This window comes from Mesoplodon mirus, assembly GCF_964341445.2.
Source record: "Mesoplodon mirus genome assembly, chromosome: 13".
Taxonomy (NCBI): Eukaryota; Metazoa; Chordata; class Mammalia; order Artiodactyla; family Ziphiidae; genus Mesoplodon; species Mesoplodon mirus.
Genome location: NC_138989.1, coordinates 35,033,574 through 35,059,591, shown reverse-complemented (window position 1 = coordinate 35,059,591; position 26,018 = coordinate 35,033,574). Strand labels below are relative to the sequence as shown.

General features: G+C 43.3%; 1 protein-coding gene across 16 annotated transcripts in view; it reads right to left on the bottom strand.

Moving 5' to 3' along the window:
- Nucleotides 1-12,872: 12,872 nt before the first annotated feature.
- Nucleotides 12,873-26,018, bottom strand: part of DLGAP1 (DLG associated protein 1) — a gene marked incomplete at its 5' end in the record, with an annotated part of 321,304 nt that continues 308,158 nt past the window's right edge. For 12 of the 16 annotated variants that reach the window (XM_082641702.1, XM_082641701.1, XM_082641693.1 and 9 more), the window contains 3 exons: nucleotides 12,873-13,154; nucleotides 15,912-16,064; nucleotides 20,276-20,367. In XM_082641702.1, the coding sequence (XP_082497828.1) occupies nucleotides 12,945-13,154; nucleotides 15,912-16,064; nucleotides 20,276-20,367 (455 nt within the window). In that variant the 3' untranslated portion in view covers nucleotides 12,873-12,944. Of the gene's footprint in view, nucleotides 13,155-15,624; nucleotides 16,065-20,275; nucleotides 20,368-26,018 lie in introns of those variants that run through there. The other 4 variants (XM_082641694.1, XM_082641697.1, XM_082641700.1 and 1 more) reach the window with 1 other exon arrangement.

Genomic DNA, 26,018 nt, shown 5'->3' with positions numbered 1-26,018 from the left:
GTAGCTCAGGCCCTTTTGACTTTAATTCCTCTATATTTAACCTAACAGGAAAACACAAACAACTGCAACAACTTTTTATAGAAGAAATGAGAATAGTGAGGGATTATTAACAGAAGAGGTGAGAAATAACTTCAACTGTCATTCATCCATTCGACTAATATTGACTGAGTGCCTCTTATACACCAGACATTGTTCTGGTGCTGGAAATATCAAAATGATTAAAACAGACCAGAAGAGAAAAATCCCTACCCTCTTCAGGTTTACTTTCTAGTTGGGAGAAGGGAAGAGGACCTTTTATTTATGTATTTTGTTGATTGTCTATTGTAGGTTGGATGGTGAGAAGAGGTGGAGAAAAACAAGGAGGGAAGAGAGAGAGGTGCCTGCAGGTCGGGTGGACGTGGGAGTGTGCGATTTTAAATAGGGTGATAGGAAAGGGCCCACTTAGGAGGATACCTGGGAGGACAGAGAAACCAATGCCGTGGAAATCTGCAGGAAGGATGCTCCAGTCAGACACAGACACTTCCGTCACTGCAAAGACTCTGTGAGTGCTGGGCTGAGAGCTTGAAGTGTCAAGTATCATGATGAACTCCTGGATTTTACATATTTGATGCGTTTTAATCTATTGCAGTTATTTTCTTATTGATGCTCAAATTGTCCCATTTGTGGCCAGGGAGAGACACTTCAATATTTTGCCTGAGGGAGGGAGGGAGGTGAGCAAGATGGGGAGCTACGGAAAGTCAGTGCAGTGAAGCTGGTCCCAGGTGCTCCATGGAGGAAGGGTGGCTGAAGGATGCACTCAGAATCCTGCTGGACCTTTTTTTAAAAAATTAATTTATTAAATTAAATTAAATTTATTTATTTTGGCTGCGCCGAGTCTTAGTTGCGGCATGCGGACTCTTTGTTGTGGCACGCATGCGGGATCTAGTTCCCCAACCAGGGATCGAACCCGGGCCCCCTGCATTGGGAGTGTGGAGTCTTACCCACTGGACCACCAGGGAAGTCCCCTGCCAGACCCTAAGAACCATATCATGCTGTGAGATTTGTGTGGGTGTGTGTATAGAAAAGGGACTGAGTCTGAGGCCAATTCAACATGATACAGAATATAAACATCATGTAGCAGGAACCCAAAGACCTAAAAAGACCACAGACGTTAAGCTCTTACCTGAGAATTAGTAGAAATCCTGGAGGCAGTTACTTGGGACTTCCTCAGGTAGGGGTTGGAATGCGGAGGAGGGAAAACAGAAAGGATAACTCAAAATAATTGAGTTTCCAGGGCCATGGAAAGCCCACACAATCTCTGATATTTCTATATACATACGTCTACATGACCAACAGGCTTGAGAGCTCTTTTAAAAGTAGGGAGGATGACTCTGGAAGTCAGTTAGATTTGCAAATGATCGTCTGTAGAAAAATCTGCATAGATTTCTGGGTGAGGGAGAAGCGGGGAGCAATAATTTGATGAAATGGGGAACAGTATGCTTTGGAACCAAGTATGAGGCCCTTAGTCTGACAAAGGACTTTTTTTTTTTTCTGATTTGTATATCCATCGATATCAACATCTAAATACAAAATCTCTAACATCTAAATTGTCCTGGAAAGTTCAGTATCTGTGGTTTCATCCTTATAGTTCAAATCTCTTTCTTATATAAAATATCCAGAGAGAGTCTAAAATATGACTGTACAGGAAGTTCATTGTAGTGAAGGTTGATTAAAATAAGGAGTCTGATCACAGACCAAAGCTTGAGGATATTTTTGTGGCACAAACTGGCACTGTCTTTTTGTTGTATAGGATATGAACTCTCAGGCTTTAAGCCCCTGCGGGAGAATAGCACTGATTACTATGTAAATAATTGAGTACATATGACCAATATTCTCAAGATTCTGGAGTTATTGGAAAGCAGGAAAGTGGCTGCTATAGACTGAATATTTGTGTTGACCACCAATTCTTATGCTGACGCCTAATTGCCAATGTATTTGGAGATGGAGTATTTGTGGGGTGATTAGATCATGAGGGTGGGGCCCTCATGAATGGGATCAGTGCCCTTATAAAAGAGACACTAGAGAGCTCCCTTAGCCGTCTGTGAACTAGGGAGCAGACCCTCACCAGACACTAAATCTACCAGTGCCTTGATCTTCAACTTGCCAGCATTCAGAACTGTGAGAAATAAATGTTGCTTAAGCCACCCAGTCTGTGGTATTTTTGTTATAATAGTCTCAATGAACTAAAATTGTGATAGATGAGAAAACTGTCATCTTAAGTGATTCCTTACAATATGTGATTGTCTGTGCTAGGTGACTGTTGAAAACTCTCAGGTGTGTAGTAATTGAGTCACCTTTTATTGCAAAGTATATTTTGGAAAATAAACTGATGCAAGCTAGTCACTTCATATAAATACTCTGTCTGACGTTGAACTTTCTGGGTTCTAATTCTCAGAATGAGAGCCAGACTGACAGAGATGTTTAACCTCCATGGGAAGCCTCATGCTCATCAGACATGCTCACTTATGCCCCAGACTAAGTCCCCTTAGATACAAATGGAGAAATTGTGCTCCACTAGCAAGTGGGTCATAAGATTCCTAGTCATGATTTAGGTAACGATAGAATTTGTGTGTGTGCCTAGCACACGAATTCTTATTTGTCCTTGCCTTGGCATATGAGTTAAAGTACATCCCCCACGAAGCACCTGTCATTCTAGCTATACCTATGTACTTTGGCAATTGACCCCTACGTCACTGCTCCGTCTCTCCTCCATGCCTTTGATCAACCCATTCCTTTTGCTAAAGATGCCTCTACAGTGGAGGTTCTCAGCCTTGGCTGCACCCACACACAGATGCCTTTGGCCCTTCCTGCCTCCCCCATCCTGATGTAATTGATTTGCTGTGCAGATTTCTTCCCAGGATGAAAGCTGTGGGACGTGCCTGTGGACTCTGGCAGTAGACTCCCCTGGTGAATTTGTTAGAAACACAAATTGGCTCTCAGAGCAGACCTACTGAGTCAGAATCCGCGTGTGGGTGGTGGGGGGAGGGCTAAATAAATTCAACTTCAAAGCCATCTTTTCAGGTCTGGGGCTGAACTATTAACCCGACCTCCGGACCCTAACTGCTGTGTGAAGTCCTCTATACGCATCCCCACACGGAGGAAGAATCTACTGTCCTGACGTGTGTTAAAAGGCACAGGACTGTTTGCCTAAGTGCAGCTGAAACTGCCCTCCGGGTCACAGCACAGACACCAGTGTTGGGTGGTGACAGCCCCAAGGGACAGCAGTGTCTTCCCGCTGAGACTGCTGGGCTGAAATGGTTGCAGCCTTTAGCGTGACAAAGGGATGTGTTTGGGAAACGAAGATTTCCTGCTCATAGACAAATAGGTCTCAGCAGTCACACGCTCTGATGTAGGCCTGTCTGAACAGGAAAAGGAGGACCTCTTATTTGTCAGGAGGTCTGCTTGAAAAGAAAAGAGGTGGGGGGGAGAAAAAAAAGACCCGCTGAAATATTGCTTACTTCCTAGAAGGAAGGACACATTCTTGGATTGAACTCAAAGGATATCGTGCTCAACAAGGATGTCAGTTAACTCTGTCTTATTCTGGGGCCATTTGTTTGCCAAGAACCAAAAAATCACTCAAACCACTTAAGTAAAAGGGGGATGGTTTTAAAGACACAGTCGTCATACTTCGTTCTACGTGGTCAGCGCTGTGATTTGCGAGGCAGTTGTGCTCACACATTAGGTTTGCAAAATCAGTTCTTTAGCTCTTTGAGCATAGAAGGGGAATTTTTAAACTTTTGTTATCTCCAAACTGAATGAAAACAGACTGTAAAACGCTGACTGCTTTGCCCTATCAGGAAGCTTAGAAAGAAACTTAGGATTCACAACTCAGGGCCCTGGGAGCTTGGTGAATTTACTTATCCAGCAATTTGCTTTTTCTTCTTTCTTTCTTTTTTTAATTTTAAAACTGTTCAGTGTTTTATGATTTAATTCTGTAAATCATCTTAAAGCCTTTTTAGATGTCGAGTTTTACTTTTTTTTTGGTTGCACCGGGTCTTAGTTGTGGCTCTCGGGCTCCGTAGTTGCGGCATGCATGTGGAATCTAGCTCCCTGACCAGGGACTGAACCCCCGTTCCCTGCATTGGAAGGCAGATTCTTAACCACTGCGCCACCAGGGAAGTCCCTGGAGTTTTACTTTTTAAGAAACTAATAATTAAAAAACAGAAGTACCATGCATAGGCACTGGTGTCCCGGTATAAACCTGCTGACCGTCAAAGTGTTTCCACTCTGCTCCTGTCCTGGATCGAGTGCCAGGGTTAGCCTAGACTCTGCTGCAGGAACTCGTTGGGATCTTAGGCTGCCATCTAAGTAAGGACTGTGCAAATAAACCCAGTTCCTGGAGGAGTTCACACCTTGGGGCTGATGTTACATTAAATCTGCCTCCACATTTCTAGCGACTTTTTTCCTTCCTTGTTGAAAGTCAACTGGAAGGTGCCTGCATTTGTGGTTGCTGTTTTAAGCATGTCTCTGAATTTACTTTATGAATGCTTTGTTTCCTTGTTTGCAAAGGTAGGTGCTAAAACTCATACCTGCTTGGTGAAGTGAAAATCAAGGCAGCCCTTTTGGAAAGCCAATTGGCAACATTTAAAAACAAAAGTGCACCTCCATTTGTCTAGGACTATAACCCTTAGATACACTTCCAGGTGTACTGAAGATACATTGTAAAACGATTTTCACTGCAGATTTTGTTTGTCATAGCAAGTGGTAGAAACAGCCTAATAGTCCATCAGTAGGGGGACTAACAATGTTTTATGGTTCATTCATAAACTGGAATGCTATGGAGCCATTAAAGAGAATGGGTGGGTCAGAATGTTCTGCAATGGAGCGTTCATTACTAAATGAAAAAGCAAACAGTAGAGGAATGTGTGTAGTATGCTTCCAGTCTGTGGGAAAAGGAAAAATATATACTTGAATGTGTATAGAAAAATTTTGGGAGGGTATACAATAAAGTGTTCAAAGATGTTGAATATTGCAGGAAAGAACTGGAGTGAAAGGAGGCTTATTTTCATTATATACACTCTTATTCCGTTTGAAATTTTCATATGGGTACATTTTTCACCAGAAAAAAAAAAAAAGAAAAAGATGCATTGCTTTGTCTTGCACAAAAATCTCACACATACAAAGCATCTAGAGTAGATGGATTCAAATACTAGCTCTGTCACTTACCTGTGACCTTGAGGTGCTCCCTGATTTACTTGTAGTGACTATCTCATGGGGCTGCTGTGAGGATTAAGTTACAGAATGCATATCAAACAGTATTTTCTTAGTAAATGTAAATGTGTAATAATGATGATGCTAGTGGACATTTATTGAATGCTTACCATGTGCAAGGCACTGTATTAAGAACTTTACATATATTCATCTAATCCTTAAACCAACCCTATGAAACAAGTACTATTTTCATCCTAATTGTACAGATGGGGAAACTGAGGCACAGAGAGGCTAAGTACCTTGCCCGAGAAGACACAGCTAGTAAATGGTAGAGCAAAGGATTCAAACTGAGGCAATCTGGCTCCATAGCCCAAGCTTTTCCCCACTTACCCAATGGCCCCATCCCTGCTGGGCAGACAGGTCTACTCAGGGCAGCATGAGGCTGATGAGAGGGTCGGTCCAGTTTCTAAGAGAAATGCTGAGAATATCTGTAAATATCTTATAAGCTTATGGCAATGCTTTCTGACCAACCCCATGTCAGAATGTTACAATCAAGGTGACACATGGGTGTTTCCGCTGGAGTGTGTGGGGACTTTTCCCTCTGTCTCTGTTTTCTCCCAGCTGGATCCTCTCTGCCTGTGAATCTGGAGTCCCTGACAGGAATCCTGCTGGGAAATCTTTACGGCATGATGAAGCCAACAGGGATCCCAGGGTGTAGAAGGGGTGGAGAGACCTGTCTTTTCTGTGTCTATTATCTAAAGAACACATTTTAATACTAGGAGTGGTGGAGGACCTGCCCTCTTTCACGAGGATCATTCAGGTGACACAGTTCCATCAGAATGACTGTCTCTGTGGACGGTATACCAACTTTCCCAGTGTGGTCAAGACCTCGTATTTCTGTAGGTAAGCATTACCTTAATATTTAACTCAGGTTCTCTCAGTTGAATATTTAACCTAACTGTAATGTGCTGCCTTTGCTAGAAGAACAGCTGGTCTTTGGCCTCCTCAGAATCTGTCTTTAAACGAAGTGTCCTTGAGAACAAATACATGAAGAATTCAGCCACTGACAGGTGGCTTAGGTCCCCATTAGTAGGGTGTTTTTCCTTCCTTGTGTCCAGAATTACTCAGAATTATCTGAATAACTATTCCTCACTTCACCACTATTTCCAAAGTGCTTAACAGGCATGCTCAGTCAGTTTGGAAATCCCCATTGTCCTGTGCCAGCATCTCTCCAATGTTCCAGTTTTCCAAACTACTGATCAATTTTTCACTCTCTGTAAGACTGCTTTCTTTCTTTATGATTTCATTTTGAACAACCTGCTAGTCAAGGGATCTTTGGGGCATCGACTCAGGATGAGAACAGACACCAGCTCCTTGCAAAGGATTCCCTTTCAGACATTCCAGACTCATTACCTTGCTTGACTAATGTAAGAAACAAGTCAGGAGCCCTTGAGTTGCTCTTTCAAGTTTGTCAAGTTCAACGTTAGAAGTACCAGGCTCATCCTGACCTTCCAAGTCCTGCTCCTGCCAGGGGCCAGGCTGCAGAGAAGAAAACTGTCAACTCCTACCGGCAAAGGCAGTGAAGGCAGCGAGGCTCTCTTCCCTCCAAAGGACTCTAAGAGTAAATTATTTAAACTCCTTCTCACCTTTGTTTAAGATCTGCCTCTTCTCACACTTGGGAATTACAAACAGACATTGTATTGGCTGAGGTTGCAAAGTACATTAGGTCTTATTCTAGAAAGGAAATGAAGTGACGAAGCTGGTGTTTTAAAAAATGTCACTTATAGAAGTAAACATTTTCTATAGCAAGAGGTTATTCCCTAAGACTAAAACCCCTCTAAAATGTCCCCCCGGCTTTTGTTTCAGTGAATAGAATATTTTATTCTTCAGAGATGTTTCTTCCAATGTACTTTATGGGGACATCCACAGTATTATTTAACTCCCTAGATGTTTCTCTTCATTTTTTCATAATAGAAATTGCTAGTAGGCATTGGACTTGAATGTCCTAGAAAGAAGGAAGGACTCATCAACTGATCATTATGGGTTTAGATCTCAGAAGGCTAGCTATGCAGGAATGTTTTCTGTTTGCAGAGCATTGGTCTTCAGAGGTAGTGAAAGCACCAGGATTTAAGACTACAAAACCTGTAATATAACCTCCTCATACTAGACTCAATAGGAAGAATGCATTTTCCCTCTTTATATCACAAGAGAAAACTAAGACTCTATTTATTTCCCCCTTCCTCCTTTCCAAAGTGAAAAAGAGAGTTTTTCTTTTCTTTCTTCCTTTGGCTGCTTTGAGTCTTCATTGCTGCAGTCAGGCTTTCTCTAGTTGCAGCGAGCAGGGGCTACTCTTTGTTGTGGTGCATGGCTTTTCATTGCAGTGACTTCTCTTGTTGCAGAGCATGGGCTCTAGGCACGCAGGCTTCAGTAGTTGTGGCACTCAGGCTCAGTAGTTGTGGCTCATGGGCTCTAGAGCGCAGGCTCAGTAGTTGTGGTGCATGGGCTTAGTTGCTCCACGGCATGTGGGATCTTCCTGGACCAGGGATCAAACCCGTGCCCCCTGCATTGGCAGGTGGATTCTTAACCACTGCGCCACCAGGGAAGTCCCAAGGAGAGTTTTTCTATGGAAGAATCTCTTTATTGAGGTCTCTATAGAAGCTCCCTCGTGACACTGACGTACCTATCGAGTAATCTGGAAAGAGGACATTAGCATCTACTTCTCCCTGAAGGCAGACTAGAAGTGTGAAGCAGAAGAATGGCAGTTTTTTCATCTGTTCTAGTGAAAACATTTGATGAATAGCAACAGTTCAATCAGCTACATGGCAGACTTTGACTTTTGGTGTTTATTAAAGTGTTTTCTTGTTTTCCGCCATATTCTCTAAATTCAGGGTTGTGCTCATTTGCATAGAGGACATATCATAATAATCCATTGCCTATTGCACTGGGGCTTCCCATCCCTGTGGTTTTCTGATGATGCTTCCCTGGGCCAGCAGGAAGCCCAGACAGGGAAGAGCACACTATTTCCTCTCTCTGCTTCAGGGGAAATGAGTGACTTGCAGAGGAATTTAAGACCTATTCTGTAAACTTACATTAGTAAATGCGTTAGGACCAGAGAGGGTTTTCAGGCTGGGCCACTAGTTTCTGTTTGCAAAAGGAGTTAATCTGATCTTAGTTTAGTAGCTGAAAGTTAAACAGCCTATTGAACAAACCCCAGGTGGATTTCCGTGCCCTTTGGTAGCAGTGGCATTCGAGAATGAACACATTCAGACAGTAGGATTTTCCATATGTCATTTATTTAAACCAAAATCAGTTTATATTTTCAAGGGTGTGGATTTCAAAGATACAAAAAGAAATTCAAACCATTTTGTTCAATATCTATAAAAACTGAAATTACATTTTGCTGTGGGTGGGGTGGGAGTGGACCCTGAAACATGGGAAATTGCTTCACTGAAATTCAAGTTTCTGTGTGCAAAAACTAACTCATTTTGTTTTAGGGTTGGCTGAAATGTTTAAGGAGCCCCGATAAAATATAAGAATGAATTTGCTAAATAAAAGTCAAGAAGTATAATCACAGTTCACACTACGTGAACGGTCAGTGCCTGAGCCAAAGTAATGAGATCTTTGCAACCTCGCCTGCATCTGGCCACTTGATCATTGCTCTTTGGAAGCACTTTCAAAAGTACATTGTGGGGCTTCCCTGGTGGCGCAGTGGTTAGGAGTCTGCCTGCCGATGCAGGGGACACAGTTCGTGCCCCGGTCCGGGAGGATCCCACGTGCCGCGGAGCGGCTGGGCCCGTGAGCCTGCGCGTCCGGAGACTGTGCTCTGCAGCGGGAGAGGCCACGGCAGTGAGAGGCCCGCGTACCGGAAAAAAAAAAAAAAAAAAGTACATTGTGTTATTTTGGTGACTGGCACAGGTCTTGCTTATGTATAAAAATCGGACAAAGTGGCTTATCTGCTTAACAGTTTCCAAGTTGGTTGCATATAGATGTATGGCTTCGCCCAAGAACTTGGTGGGAGGAAGTATTGTGGACACAGGTCTCAGGGTTGTGGCATTTTCACATCAGTGTAAGTCCACTTTATAAAGTGTTCTAATTTACTTTTTTGTTGTTGTTTTTGGTGAGTCTGTATTTTTGTGTATAAAGTAAGGCTTACAAATATGACCTAGAGGAAAACCAGGGGAAATTGACAGTGGCAATTACCAATTCTAAATGTGAGAAGAGTGATAAGACCCCACTGAAGACAAAGCTGAACGCAGGCTTGGATTTTGGACTCAGATCTGTCACTTAATAATTGTGTCACGCTGGGCGAGTGACCGAACCTCAGGGAGCAGTTTTTCAGTGCTGTGAGGATGAAATGAAAACCACAATGCATTATTCTGATTTTCCCTACCCCAGAGAACTGTGTAGGGAACAAAACTGATGAAATGTTTTCAAAGAAATCCACGTGGGTAAAAATCTATACAGATTTGAACATGCTTGAGAAGCTAATAACATCTTTCATAAAACATACAGCTCCTGACCTGAAACTTTCAGATGCGTGTAATCATCACAGTAAAAGGACTTTTAGTTTTTGGTACTTAAAGCCCTTCCACAGGGTGCAAGGTCTACCCACCAGCTCACCAGGACTAGTACATGTGTTGTTACAATGAAAGTCACAATGATATGCTTCTTAACTGCTTAATTATTCACCCCCCCAAAGGCAGTTACTTATATTTTAGAAGAAGTAGGACTCTGTAGTGAAAACACACAGACCTGAAAGCAGTGCATTAAGTATTTTATTAATTTCTTTTTACATTATGGGAAACATTCATCTATTTACAATTTTTTTTTTGTCCACACACTGTCTAGGTAGATAAGCCTATGAAATTCCAATTCATAAAGCCATAAAAATGTTCCCCACCCCTCCATCTGAAGGCTTTCAAATGAATCTTTTTTTTTTCCAAACCAAAATAATTTTTAAAAATTACATTTGGGAATTCAGATATGCTAGTGATTTACATTCCAGTTATTTAAAATATGCATCTAGACATGTTTTAAAAAAGAAATGGTAAATTCACAAGGATAAGGCTTAAATTAAAGTGGTAATGCACAGTAAAACATTAAGGAAACATCTATAAATAACAGAAATATAGTACAAATAAATTAGTTCTATTTACCATTTCAAATATTAAAAATCTTTAATCCATTTCTTCATCTCTCTTTACAAAAAGGTTATGTGAGTTGTATGGAAACATCTGCAAAAAATATAATAAATACTTAATTTCTTTTAACATTTTTTGATGTGGGAGACAAACTTCTTTTGTAATCCCCCCCTCCCCAAGAAAATGCCCAAACACCTTTATACCAAAGTTAAACAAAATAAGTAATTTTTCAGGGTACATACATTTTCCAATATGAACTAAAAAACATTTCTACAAATTACATCAGAAGAACAATGTAACAAAGGTTATGGTCATGGATGTCAGCGTAAGGGGGCAAGTGATTAACAGGCAGCTTTATGTGAGATCATGTCTTAACATCAATAATTAGCCTTTTATAAAGTGTTTGTACAATTGGTGTTTTCAAGGAAGGCAAAGGTCATGGTGCCTGGAGGCCTTCAGCTAAAAGATTTAAAATTCTTACCAAAAATAGCTTATGAATATACAAATACCATTCACATAGACAAGATAAACAGGCCATCTCTTGTCTCTCTTTAAAATATCCTGGGCTAAACCAGTTTCCAAAGAAAATATTGTAGGATGATTTTGAATCGTATTAGAAATCTATTTCTTAATCCAAATCTTATCTCTACCTCAGGGCACAGAGCTGTGGATGGGGACATCTGGTCTTCAAGTGCATGTGGCTTCCTTCACGTTAATCTGTGAGTTCCGAGTCACTGTCAGGATTGAATGAGACCATAGGCTACCCAAGGTGGCAGTTGGCCTTACTTGATGCAAACTTTGTGTGACCTTCCTTGGCTGCTACAGAGTAAAGAAAAGGTGTATTCTTTTTAAAACCAGCAATACTTGAAGCTCAAATTCTCTGTCTGCTCCAATTTTATAAAGCACTCAAAGGTGCTTTGTTCACCCTAGTTAAAAGTTGGTTGGTTGGTTTTTAAATGTTAGTAGCCCTTGTCTTGTAAACCACAGCAGTAAACATTTGTGCCCTGTTTATAAAGATAGCTCAAAGCATCAACGGCTCTGAGAGGTAGCGAATTCTCTAGTGGTTTTAGAATATGTCCATGAAAATAGTTGTTGCCAGAACCCATCACCTCTCTTAATTGCTTAAATAAAATTAAATTAGCACCTGGCTATGAGAGTGTTTTGTTTTTTTTTAAAAAAGCATCTCTGGTGCAAGAGTATTTGATGTATATTTTTTAAAGTCTTTCATTTTTCAATGGTAATTTCTAACGCTTTAGGGAGCTGGATAAAACGCCAGTGATCGTTTAAGATCACCTCATTCTAAGTGCTTAAACTGCTACGAGTAAGGGCATTTAAAGATAACTTGAGCTGGATGCAAAGGTCATACTGGCCATCCATCAGGACTAAAAACGGAAATCAACATTCTCTGCCAAAAGCCTGGGTTTCTTTCAGTGTTCAGGAATCATGACACTGTCCCCCTCCGTGTGGCTGCTGAGCCTCGCAGGTCAAATTTCTTCTCTCTCTACCTGGGACCTCAAAACAAGTGGCCGCTCTTTGGAACGAGGCAGCATGTCTACTGGGACAGAAAGCTTATTTTACCGGTTTGACACGGGACAAAATCCTTATTCGGGGGTGTGTGAGGACTCTGGAGCAGTGAGAAAAGACTGATGAAGACAGACGTCTGCCCTATGAACTACTGGGTTAAAAGAGACAGATGTGTAGCATTCCAAGGGGATGCTAGGAAAATCCCAACTTTTCGCAGAAAGCAGCCCAGCTGCCATGTACAGCACTCCGTAAGCAGAGATGTACTTAGCTCTGTGTAATTAGGTAGGCCCCCAGGATGGACACTAACAAATTAATAGAACCAACACTTTCCCCTAAAGACCCCACCACCACCATTACAACAATATAATATACATATACAAGAAAAGCTGATAAAACACTTCAGGTCTAACTTTTCTTAAGAATAGGACAAAAGAAAAAAATCCCTTATGTAGTCTTTTAAACTAGCAGTGCTTCCTTTGCCTCGCCTGTCTTCATTTTATTGCCTTTCAGAATAGATGGATATCCCTGAAAGATCGGATTGACAATCTTCTGCTGATTGAAACATCTGAAGCAGTGACTGATGACACAAGAGTGAGGCAGTTTGTGCAGCTGTGAGCGACGCAGGTACCCCCGGCACCCGCAGGGTTTGCTTCTCTTTCCCCCACTCCGCATCCTGGTCCCCCGCCCCCCAGCCCCTCTGCGTCCCTTCTCGGTGTGTCACTTCCCGACTCCGGTGACAGGGTGTGTGATTTCTGAGGTTGGAAATCAAGTGTTCCATCTGCTTGCCCAAATAGGAAGCGTGTCGGGGAAATCAGGGGGCTCCGAGCCCTAGTCTCCTAGTTGCTTTCGGGTGGAAGTCCGCGAGGTCCCGAGGGGACCACCCCCCTGGGGACAACCCCCCCCCCCGGGATCCTGGATTTCTGAGATACCCTATGGTTCGATATTGCTGGAATCTAGGGACAGACAAGCTCGAGAGAACGGAGGATGGCGGGTGACCTAGAGGGGCCGCGTCTACACGGGTGGGCGGGCCAAGAAGGCGAAGGGCGGGCGCCGGGGAGGAGGCGGCCGGGGGCGCGGCGGCCGGGGGCCTCAGAGCCGGGTCTGCGCCTCGGGGATGTAGATCTCGATGCTCTCGGCGCTCTCGGTGGCCGAGTTCTGGCGGACGGACGCGGCGCGCTTGGCGGCCATCAGGCGCTTGCGGGCCTCCTGGCGCTGCGAGCTCTCCAGCGAGCGCTCCCGGATCAGCGGCGCGGGGCCCTTCGCCGGCTTCTTGGGCACTGGAGGAGGGGCCCTTCGCTCCTGATCAAAGCAGAAGGTTCAGGACATTACACAGCTTCTCAGGACAAGCTTGGGAAAAACTGGGATAGGTCAGTAGTTAGCACACTTTTTTTTTTTTTAAAGCCTAAGGGTGGTTAGGTTAGTTCTGATCTGCACACTATATATATGTATATATATATATATTTTACATGTATAGATATGTATATATTTTTTCTTCATTATTCTGGCTTGCGTATTCAAAAGATGCAGGGGGGAAAAATACCGGTAAGTTTAAGGCCAAGGGTAAAGCTGGATGGCAGACTAGGTCTCTCCAAGGGAAGGATGTGGGTATTTAAAATGCCCCCCGCCTGCTGAAAGGCTGTGGCTCCCAGCACGTTTACTGCGGTTTTTCTCTGGAGGCTCCAGACTGTTCCGGGTGCCAGAGATGGGAAAGGGTGGCAGCGGGCGCGTCTTAGAACTCTGCATCCCCCCCTAAGGAGGGAGGCGGAGGGTGCGAGCTCGGTTCAGAGTTTAAAAACATCCCCGCCCTCTCCTCGGGCCCACCCAAACCTAAACAACCAAACGAGGAAGAAGACTGTAAGCCTGCGTTCGTTTAGCTTTGCTGATGCCACAGTGAGTTACACCCGTTTGCACATCACACACAAACACACAGCAATGTACTGGGCACGGTCACCCTGGAGGGAGGACTTGGACAGTTCCTTACCCTCCGGGGTAGCGGAGTCAGCTCCTAAAACATCCTGCTGGACGTCACGCCATAGGGACCTCGGGCCGACTGTGGCGGCCCAGAAGGCAATTCCATCACAGGGACAGACAGTGTGCCATGAAAGCTGAACACAAGACTGAAAGAGTTCATCCCCCTAGCAGTAGCAAACTAGAAAACGGGTGGCTATATTTAAATGCCGCTGCAAAAACAAAAGCCATTCATCACTTGGGCTGGAAAAAGAAGTACAGTGGGAAAGAAGGGAATCTAAACCACAAAGGATTTTTAGGAAAAAGACGGTGAGTTTTCAGGCTGCAAAAAGGTCCACGTGAATCTGATGATTTCATTTTTTAGTAAAATACCCTAAATTCTCATAAAACTAAATGTGAAAAGTATCTTAAATTAGGGATTCCATGATTCTCCAAAGGACATTCTTTGTGTTCCTCCTTGCTTGCCTGGGTGAAGCGCCTAGTTAACGTATTGCACTGGAGTTGCCCGCCGGCTGTTTAAGGTGGAGTCTTGTGTGGATAAAAAAGGGAAGCACAGAGTGCAAACCGTATTCCACCAACTCTGATTGTCTTGTTCATCGTTTCCCTTCCAGTTCATGGGGTGATGCAAAGCTCTGATCACAGACAACGTGCATGAAGATTTACAAATCAAGTTAACTAATGATTTACGGTGTCAATAGGTTACATATATCAATTCTTAGCTTCACTCCTTTTGGACGTTTAAAATCTTCATTGTTGGGTAACTCAGTAGATATTTTTGAAAGTATGAATGTTGGAAACTTTTTAGTCATAGTTTCCTTTCCTTGCACATTTTATTTTTTAACTATAATTTTAAAAACTCCATGAGTGAGAAATTAGATGGATCAGCTCTAGAAACTCAGTTACCAGTACGTGTGTACATCTGTAGTGTTTTCTTAAAATCAGACCAATTTAAAAACTTATTTAGCAGACAGTTTTAAACCCAGATTAAAGAAAACTAGATTGAGTGCAAGTGTTTGGCTCCCCCAGTGAGAGGCCACACAGACATCAATGGTACTTTGATGCTTCGCACCAAAACCCCACAGGTGGATGGTGACAGAATTAGAGATGAGGGACAGTGATGAGAGTGGTGGCCCCTTTGATTATGCACCGGCTGTTGGCACTGGATTTCTCCTGGGAGCCCATGAACTCCAAGAACCCTGGTATTATAATGGGCAGCAGCAGAATGGATTAGACCGCTGCTCGCTCTCTGATAGGTGATGGGATCAGAAAAGGGCATCACAGGTATAGCTGTGCCTAATATTTAGAAGTTGAATCTCTCAGAAACATCTGACCTCAGGCCATAGGAATACAAAGGGTTAAAAAAGTCATGCATGCCTGGCCAGCCTAGGGAGGTGGACATTGGATACCTGGGCAAGCCTGGTGGACCCGCCATAATCAAATGTGAAAACTGCCATTTATTAATTCAAGTAAAAGAATTTGAGTCTTTATTTCTAAGCTCTCGCATGAGGAACCCAGTGAGCAATATTCCCCAAGGCAAATCAACCAATAGTAAAACTCTTAAAAAATCCCAACATTTATGATTACTGTGAAACTTTACGGTGTGTATATTTTTAGACTTGAACAACAGTGGTTTCTTTATTACTATATTTATGAAATGATGATCAAAGTCGGTTAGTTTGCAGGGCTTCCTATTTTCTCGGAAACACATTCTAGGGGTGTAAGGAAGTTGAACTCTTGCTGTATGTCATCATGCACTGAAGATGTCATTTATTTTAGTTTAAAAAGCAAAATGGAGGCAGTTCCTTCCAGTGACTAAAATGGTTTAACTTAAAGTTTAATTAACAAAAAAAGCCACATTCCCATTTTCCAATTCACAAAGACAGGTTTTTCTTTAAAAATATGCCTGAAACATATTACAGATAATATCCCAAATGATTACTATGTAAACATTGTCATTACAATGAAATTAATATGATATCAGCTCCATTTCACATTGTAAACAGCAAGACTGAAAGCAGAAGCCTATTTAGACTGTCCAGTGTTTGTGCAGGTTTTTAAATGAACCATACAAAATCTACATTGTTCTACCTTCTTGTCAAGAGGATCCATCTGTTTCCAATTATTGGCCTTTAACTGATGAAGTTCATCAAATTTCATACTAATATTTTCTATGGACAACTGCAGCATGTCCCAGAACCCCGCCAAATCCTGGGAGGTGGGCCTTGGATGAGCATTGGGATTCTGTACAAGAGAAAGAAAAACATTCATGCTTTAGAGGTGATGATCTAGGACAACAAGCACAGGACCAAGGTGGCATTTTCAAATATTTCAAATAACGCAAGGAGGATGAGTTCCTTTTGGTTTTCAGATAGGAGAGAAAAGTGAGGCTATCGATGGCACTTTTATTTATTTATTTAATATTTTATATGTATATATGTCTTATATACATATTCACCTTTATTAAAGAATAATTGACAAAATTGCAAAATATTTAGAGTGTACAACGTGATGATTTGATATATATACACATTGTGAAAGGACTCCCCCATTGAGTTAAGTAACACATCATCACCTCATGTATTTATCTTTTTGCGTGTGTGAGAACTTTTATGTTCTACTCTCTTGGCGAAGCCCAGTTATACAATACACTGCTATCAACTATAGTCACCATGTTCTAATTAGATCTTCAGACCTTATTCATTTTATAGCTGAAAATCTGTACCATATTACCAACCTCTCCCTGTTTCCCCCACACCCAAGCCCCTGGCAACCAGACTCTATGAGTCTGTTTTTTAAAAAAAGATTCCACTGCAAATGATAAGTTTATACACTCATACACATTTGAGTCAGTGATTCTCAATGTCAAAGTAAAATTCTTCTTTTGTTAATATAACATCCATCAGTATGCTATGGCAGGGAGTCTAAACATTTGAAAAATCCCAGAATGTATGATCTATGACAAGATGCATTTAAAGCTATATTTAAATGAAAATACCCTCTTGCAAAAAAACAAAGAAAAAATACCGTGTATTGGTACTAGAGTCAGTATTCAACTCCATGCCATCCAACATACTCAGAGAACATATAAGGAATCTGAAGTAAGATTCATTTTTATACTCATGTTGAGTGAAAATACTAGGGCAAACAAGTGATAAGTAATAAAAGAACTGGATTTTCAAACTACTGTGTGTTTAACAATTAAGATATCTCTAATGTAGGAAGTCATGTTATCATATAAGTACTTGGACAAAATCATTTGGAAACGAATTAGTTTTAAATTGACCATAACGTAACACGGCAAATGTGAGAACACTTGTCTATACATACACATAGATGTCTGTAGTGACCCATTTGCTAGACAATATTAAACATTCTTTGGTTTGTGGATTGACTTTCTTTGCCCTCATTCACATATCCCTGACAAGTATTAGAAAGTATGAACCACTCATTTATATGGTCTGAGACAGAAAAAAAACAACTAAAGACTGAAGGTGTTGTGTTCATCGCTGGTTACTACCTGTAACAGTAGCTAAAGGCATTCACGGGCAGATGGGTGGCACTCGCATTTGCCAAAAGTTTCTAGCAGGGGTCCGTTTTGGTTACCTCTGGGAATCTGGGCAATTGGAAAGACTGTGAAGTCTCATGCCATGTAATAACTGGAGGCCAGTTTGTACTTTTAAAACCAACCCTATGAAAATATCATCAGAATTTCAGGAAGCTCAAGGTTGGTGACCATCAGAGTTAATAAGTTGGAAAGAACATTTTAGCCCTTTCATGGACTAGCATTATTGGTCTGGCTTCAAAATACATACAAGTAAAGAATATATTTATAAACTTACACTTTTAAAACTACGCATAGATCATTGGAATAAGTAAGTTCTAAAATTTGTAAGTATTTGGGTCAGTGTTAAACTCTATTCTAATGACATCTGAATTAACAAGAGGGTTTCTCTGTAGTACTTTGATTTAGTAAACTAAAAAGAAAGTTTCTTAATATCTAGGTTCAGAATAGACAGATAATAGCTTTGACAAAGTACTTGTCAAATGGAGTTTTATGGTCTCGCAATATATTTCCTTATCTTATTGGTAACTAAAAGCTAAACTGCTCATACTTTGAAGTTCACCAAAGTCTTTTAGGTCACAAGCTCTGTTGGTTAAACTGTTCTAGTGCATCAGTAGATGAAATGATAGAGGTCGTTTAACTCTGTAACACGGGCAATTTGTTCCTTTCCCACCAAGACTCTCTTTGCTGTCACATCATCCAGGGGATGGATGGGGAAGCAGAGAGAAAGAGCCTGGGTGCTCAGCCAGTCTCCGAATCAGAGGCTCCTGTGACACCCCAGCACAGAAGGAGATGCACAGCCCACTTCAGTATGAACCAGGCCACTTGGAGGTCAGAGGTGGTAGAGGTTGAGAAGGATACGGAGGGCCAGGTCCCTGGGTTGACTTTTGTTGCAATCCATTTATTCTATGCCTGAGAGTCAAGTCGGAGACAAGGGGCAAGTGTTTTCAGGTCACCTCCTCAGAGTAAGAACTCAAGCAAGGAGAGCTGGGCCTGGTTGTGACCAATCTCAGTGCTGCTTTTATGCAGCTTTGTAGACCTAAGTGGTACCAACACCAGCCCACTGGGCTTCCTGCTGCAGAGGAGACGGAGCTGAGTGATCAGGGTGAGGAGGGGACTCAAATCCTGGGGGGCATTTACCGGGATTGAAGTCGAACACACTGAGATTTGAACCTTGGGTCTGCCTCTTACCATGCAGCCCTGGCAAGTCACTGAGCTCTTCCAGGCCCATTCTCCTCAACTGTAAAACCGTCATAAAAATAATGTCACTATATTCTCCAGACCGTTGCTTTGAGGATTTAACCAGATCATAAACTTAAAAGCTCTGAGGACACAGTGCGCTTCTGCTCCTCCTTCTATAATTCTTTTCAAAGGTGTGCTGTGTTTGCCCTGTAGGGTGTACTTATTGGTCTCCACCTGTGTCTGTTGGCCAGTTTGAGAAATGTGGCTTTATATGAACTTTTTTACATATGATTCTTTACAAGAGCAAAGAATCATATTAATTAAGATCTGTGGGGCTTCCCTGGTGGCGCAGTGGTTGAGAGTCCGCCTGCCGATGCAGGGGACACGGGTTCGTGCCCCGGTCTGGGAGGATCCCACATGCCGCGGAGTGGCTGGGCCCGTGAGCCATGGCCGCTGAGCCTGCGTGTCCGGAGCCTGTGCTCCGCAACAGGAGAGGCCACAACAGTGAGAGGCCCGCGTACTGCAAAAAAAAGATCTGTGACACATCCGCAAGTTTACAGATTAGCAGGAATTCTGTACCTTGCATGTAGTGAAGCTCAATAAGATATTGGTTGAATCACTTATCAATACATCTACTAATATATATTATCTCATAATTCAGAATAGAATTTCTGAGACGGTGAAAGAAGGGTCAGGTAATTTTTGCTGAGGGAGGAGAAAACAAACTATAGATGTCAGGGGTGGGGGTGAGGAGGCAGGAAAGGATAGCCCCAAGGGGAGGGATCAAAAAGAAAAGCCTGGTGAAGAGGGACGGAGAGCACCAACTTTTGCAGGCTTTATATCTGCTCTTGGTTGAGCCCTGTCTAGATAAATTCCATTCAGTCTGTATTTGTCCTTGTTAACAAGATGTGGTTAGAACTCTAAAATCACAGTTTGGGTCAATCAGATTGCAAATGATTCATAGGTTAACCTTCCAGGAGATAAACTAGTTGCTTTTCATTTTCTTTATGTAGATCCAACTTGATCATTAATTGACCAAGAAAAGCTACTTTTGTGGAATGGCACTTGTAGAGATGGTAGCATTTAAATAAAATTCTGTGAGGAAGCTCTTGCCCTTGTATTTTGCTGGTAGTTTTTTAAAATGTTGTTGATGCTAGGATTGGTCTTGTCTCTTTGTCCTGGTTTATTTTGTTTCTGTATGTCCAAGAAGGATGAATGATTCACTGGTCTCAGGGAGATCAAATCTATACTTTATGACACCTTCCACTTCTGATTCTTGAATTAAAACAGAGAACTCTGATAAGAAAATAGGCCCTGATGGCTATTTCAAAAAGAAACTCATTATCGAAAATGATTTTTTTGCTGTAATATTATTTTTTACGTATCAGTCTGCTCCATAGTTTGGTAAGAATAATGAAATCAGAAGGCCAGGAAAATGGAAAGTCTTCAGTTACTGAAAAAAAAAGGGGAGGGGGAATGGAGTTTTAACCTGATTGGATTCTTTCTTCAAAGATTATTTAAGTATAACATAAATATTTTTAATTTTAAGAAAAGCAGGAAATACATGATTCATCAGAAAACTCTCTATTCCAGGTAAGAGAGTCCGATGGGCTGTGACTTGGTTCTATTTTAGTTGGACCGGTCTTGACAACAGGTGCTTCTCGTGGTACTAGCAGGGAAAATGGTAGTGATGGGTAAGGATACCTACCAGGTTTTCTTCACACAGTTCTCTGAACTGGTAGAATTTCTGGGCCATAAGAAGTTGGGCACTGCCAACTGCGGTTCGGATTTTCCCTAGAACTGAAAAAAGCAAACAGACAAGAAGTTTACATGTGATGTCTCATTGCTGAGACTTAGTCTGGTAAAGCAAAGAGGAAGTTATGCTGTAGTAATTAGGGAAAACGATATGCACACCGCACGCGCGCACACGCACACAGCCCGGTCCTGGACGTTGCTCTGCGGTCTATGGAATAGACGCTCCTGGGTTAAAGAAGAAAACCAACTTGGAGAAAACCACATGCTCATCATGCATCTTTCTTAGGAATAACGGAGTTTTCCATCACAGCCCTGGATGTTACCAGGAAAGGAGGCAAATCGTTTGCTTTTTTTTTTTTTTTTTCTTTTACTGCAAGGATGAATTTCAAGTGTTTACCAGTACAGTTGTGGATTTATTTGTGTCAGCAGTCATGGTCTGCTAGCTTGTTTTTCTAATCCAAGTCCAAACACAAGAAAAGCAGCCCTAACTTGGAGCGGGCAATCTCGTGGCACTCACCATATCCCATCCATAGCCTTCCTTATTTTTCCGGAGTTCAGCCACTGGTACTGTCAGGAAAGAGCCATGGCCAGTTGCAAGACTGTCTAAGGAGTGAACATTGTCAGCCCGTTGCCTAGGGGACGCCAGCACCGCCCCTGCTTTTCCACTCCACGGACCAACGCTATTGTTCATGGAAGTTTAATTCCCTGTGCACTGTGCTGAAAATCCTCCCTTTGCAAGCTACTTCTTGCCTCCGGTGCAGTCGAAGGGGAGAAGCTTTCAGCGGATGGGCGAGCTGAGCAGAAAGGAGCCTCTGCCCCAGCATCCCCAGCATCCTGAGCATCCCGAGCTCCGCGTTATCCCAGAGGCGCTCCCTACGCCGCTGGGGCCCGGGCAGCTGCGCGGCTGGAGCCCGACCGCCCGGCACTGGGCACCGGGCAGGAAGGAAGGGGAGACGGCGCCCACAGAGAAAGCCAGAGCCGGGGAGCCTCCGAGGGGGGCTTGCCCGCTTGAAGATCTTCACAGGGAGAGATTTTATGGGACTGAAGCAACGTTTTTGCTGCTGTAGTTTTGTTCTGAATTTTACCGAGCCTGAGACTCGGAGTGGAATTAGATCTCCCTTTCTTGACCTCATTCCCCACAAAGACTGAGAAGACAACGAAAAGCAACTTCATTTGGGGTTTCTAGTCATCTGCTGCTCTGTTTAAGGCTGCCAGGCTGGATAACGATTTCGGCTGCCCACCCCCTGGGCACTATCCAAATACTTCAGCCTTCCTGCACATGTGACCAGGGCATCTCTGAACTCTAGAAGTCACCAGTCACACCAGAGCTGAAGTGCAGAGATTACCTCCCCAGGGAGAGCGGGGGTCCCCCTTCAGAGCCACCAGGCAGCAATTTTTCATGCCTAGGAGTTGACTTTTTTTCAATCTGCTGTAAAATCTTTTGGGTTGACTACCTTTTCCTCTTTAACAGATCAATCACTTGTGTGAGGTCTCCCTCCTTTTCTCAACACCCCAAAGCGGAAAAGACAGCACAGGGCACCACAGAAGTTAAGAGTACTGGCCCTGACTGGCCAGGGATCCTTGCTGGAACACTTCCTAGCCACTGCCCTGGACAAGTCACCTAATCTCTGTTTTCTTATATGTAAAATGGGGCTAAGGGTACCTACTTACTGGCAGGGTTGTTGTGAAGGTTAAAAGCGGCAATATTTGTGAATTGCTTAGGACTGGATCTGATTATACAGCAAGTGCTCAATAAATATTTATTATTGAGGACCAGGACTCCACACTTCCTCTGTGGGTGTATGACTGTGGGCCCCACACTTGCTCTGCCCAGAAGAGAAGAGGAAAAAAAAAAAAAAAGTCTGGATTATTCATAGGCAACCAGTATTCTTGGTTGTCTGGGACAGGTATGTGCTTTGGAGGACCTGTCCCAGATCAGTCAGAGACAGATCGGAAGGGGCACTTCCTAAGTGAACACATGGCTTTAGGCAAACTCTGAGGTTTCTGGAAACCTCTCTGAATGATCTTGCTGAAGGGCAGGACTGTGACACCAGCAAATCTCAGAATGATTCCTAAAAGCTTAGAACCAGAGCCCAGGTCTCCAGTCGGCTGCCTGGGATTGTACAGCTCCTGGGGACTGTGAGAGAAACTTGAGGTATCCGGATACACTTCAACAGTTTAAGCTAATGGTTCTCAGTGACACCCAGATACCTAAGCTCTGTAATGGACCGCATAACAAGATGAGCTGAATAAGACAGTGATTCTCAAATGAGGGGAAAGCACTGCTCCAAACAGTCATTTGGGCAACGCCAACCATGTAGGTAGGGGCTAACTCGGATGTCTTCTTGGAAGTTAAGCAAGGGACATCTTCACTCAGCGTGGTCTGGTGAGAGCAAAAACACCGGGAATAGAGTTGGGGCTGTTCTGTTTTTCAGGTTTTTACCATCACGTTCCTTGAATGGAAATTCCCTGCTGGCTCCAGGATTACTTGCATTTCTAGTGTCCGAGAGATGACCTTTCCTAGGCCTAGGGTGGGGACATGAAGATTTGTCTCCATGAACCAGGAGGGTTTGGGACAAGCAGTCGATTACCCCTACTTCCCTGTCCTCCACGCTTTCTTTTCCAGAGAACTAAAAACTCACTTTGATCTTAAGAAAGCTCTAATAAAGTTTTTTTTTTAGTTTAGTTTTTCCATTAGACACTCACTTGGTGGGTGAAATAACTCTTTTCTTCTGAAGGTAAAATTCATATTTGTTACATAGGCTTTGAGGAAGTAAAAAAACAAAGTAAATGGTAAAAAGTAGAAAAAAAAAAAAGGCTGAAGTTTGGTAAAGAAATGAGATAAAGGGCTTCCCTGGTGGCACAGTGGTTAAGTGCAGATTCAGGGGACACGGGTTGGAGCCATGGTCCGGGAAGATCCCACACGCTACAGAGCAACTAAGCCCGTGTGCCACAACTACTGAGCCTGCACTCTAGAGCCCGCGAGCCACAGCTACTGAGCCCATGTGCTGCAACTACTGAAGCCCACATGCCTAGAGCCCATGCTCCGCAACAAGAGAAGCCACTGCAATGAGAAGCCCGTGCACCACAACGAAGAGTAGCCCCCACTTGCCGCAGCTAGAGAAAAGCCCACGCGCAGCAACAAAGACCCAACTCAGCCCAAAATAAATAAATTAATAAATAAGTTAATTTTTAAAAAAAGAAATGAGATTAAGAAGAAAGAATATGAATGTCATTTTGAAACTACTCTAAAATGTTCCATACCAGCCTTCAGCAGGGTGGAAAGAAAAGTACTTCTCTCAGGGATGCTAGGAAAAGAAGGATAAGGGAGCACGAATAAATGAGATATTCAGGCTGCCCCTGTGGGCCTTTCCTATGCATATAACAGCCCAACCTGGTGAAAGAAAGTTCCAGAAGAGGCCTAGGTACAGGACATCTTCCCAAGGTGTTAGCCTTGCATCTCACTATTTTACTGTACGTGGTGGCAATTAACTTCGCAGGGGCTGGGTTGGCCCTCAAAGCCAAGGCCAAAAAAGTCAAAGGAGCCTGAAAGGACTTGTGGGATCTACACAAAAGCTGGTGCAGGGACAGTCCCTGTGGGTTCTGGGAATTCATTCATTTACTCAGCAAATATTGAATAAGGGCATACGATGTGCCAGGCTGTGCTGCATGGATGTGACAGGGTGATGAGGACCAAATCTTGCCCTTGTGGATTCCATTCTGGTGAGGGGACATGGGGGAGATGGACGTCAGAAATACAAACACAGCTATACGTGTTTGGGATCTGCTGGATCACTTGGATTGGGATGGATGTTGATTGGGATGGATGGGACAAAGTATGATTGGGCCAAAGGACCATGAATTCTTTAAGTGGTGATCAGAGAACTTTCAGTTCTCTTGGTCTCTCTCCTTAAAAAAGGAAAATAAGCAAAGAACAGCAACAGCAAAAGTGGTTTGTGTTGGTATCCGGTGCAATACGAAATTGGCTCTGGACTAAACTGTTAGAGTAAGCATCATTTGAAAATGTCACTGTTTTTTATTTTGGAAAAAAGTTAAAATACATGAAAGTACAAAAAGGGCAAGAGAGCAAACATCCATGGATATGCTCTCCCTCAAAGGATCAAATGTTAATTTTTTTCACATTTGCTTCTGAACTTCTATTTCTTTCTTTTTCCCCTCCCTCCCTCTCCAGTGAAGGGAAACCCTACAGATAAAGTATTTGTTCTCTACTTCTGTCCCCTTTGCCTCCCTCCCTAAAGGAAACCACTAGACCAGACAACCAACATCCCAGTCCCACCCCTGAGTTTATGAAGGTGTCTCCTTTGGTCCTAGAAAGGTGACGGCTAAGGGCCTTCCTGAGAGCAAAGGAGAGGGTTAGATTGGGGTGACCCCTCCAGCACAGCTGAGACCCCACGGCCTAGAATGGGCAGTTTAAGGCTCTGTCCATCCAGGAGGAAGATGTTTCCCTGGGGTTTCCTTTAGTGGGTTTTTTCTCACACTCTGGTCCACACAGTCTTTCCAGATTGTTCCATCCAAATGTAGTTAATAGTTTTTACCATCCATTTCCCTTAGGGCCCATTGCCTGCCTCTTCCAGAATAAGAATCTCTGCTGTATCACCCCAGGCATGCCATTTAACCATGATTTATTCCATCTATTTGTATCACATGTAATCACGGAATAGGCCTTGTCTTGCTTTGCCGCTCTTTGCACGTAGAGAAGCCTGGTTTCCCTGCATGCCTATAAGAAGCCTGATGGTGAATTTTTTTGTGTGTGTGTGTGGTACGTGGGCCTCTCGCTGTTGTGGCCTCTCCAGTTGGGGAGCACAGGCTCTGGACGCACAGGCTCAGCGGCCATGGCTCACGGGCCCAGCCTCTCCGTGGCATGTGGGATCTTCCCGGACCGGGGCACGAACCCGTGTCCCCTGCATTGGCAGATGGACTCTCAACCACTGCGCCACCAGGGAAGCCCTGATGGTGAATTTTTTTTTTTTTTTTTTTTTTTTTAGGTTCCTTTCTCCCTTTCCTTTCCTCCCAGCTCCTGTGTTAGTCTATCCCTCAGTGGGACTGCAGAACAACAACCCAAAACGCTGTTGAACTGAATTCCTTCTATGTAAGAAGTGGGCATCTCCTTATTAACTCCCCCACTTTTAAGCCTAGAGACCTCTCATCCCACGATGAATGGGTGGCTCTGGGGGATCATAGCAGAGAGGACAGGCCTGGGTTAGTTCACCACACAAAGCCAGGAAGATCAGAAAGGCCATCACTGTTCGGTTTTTGCAAAAACCTGCCTATTTATATTACTATTACCTTGTATTTCAAAGCACTTTCATATGCACATCTAATGTGATCCTCACAGGACCCCGTGGGGCAGGGCCAACGTCATCATTTTAGTTGAGAAAAGCTGGGCTCAAAGTATGACGTGCCTTCCCTGGGGCCCTGGCCCAGCTGTGCCCTTTTCCCTCAACACTTACTGAGAATTGCTTCTGAATCTACCCAACTGAAGGCCTCTGAGCCTGATTTCTTTCCTTTATCCACACTTTCTAGCCACGGCCAGTGGAGAGAAAGGGGGCAGCTGTAACCAGTCAGTGGGGGAATTTGCAGAAGCTCGGCAAGTCTGATCCCTGTGCTACATCAGGGCAGGAGGGCAAAGCATGTCTACCGAAAATGATTGTCGCACAAAGAAATCTCAGTCACGA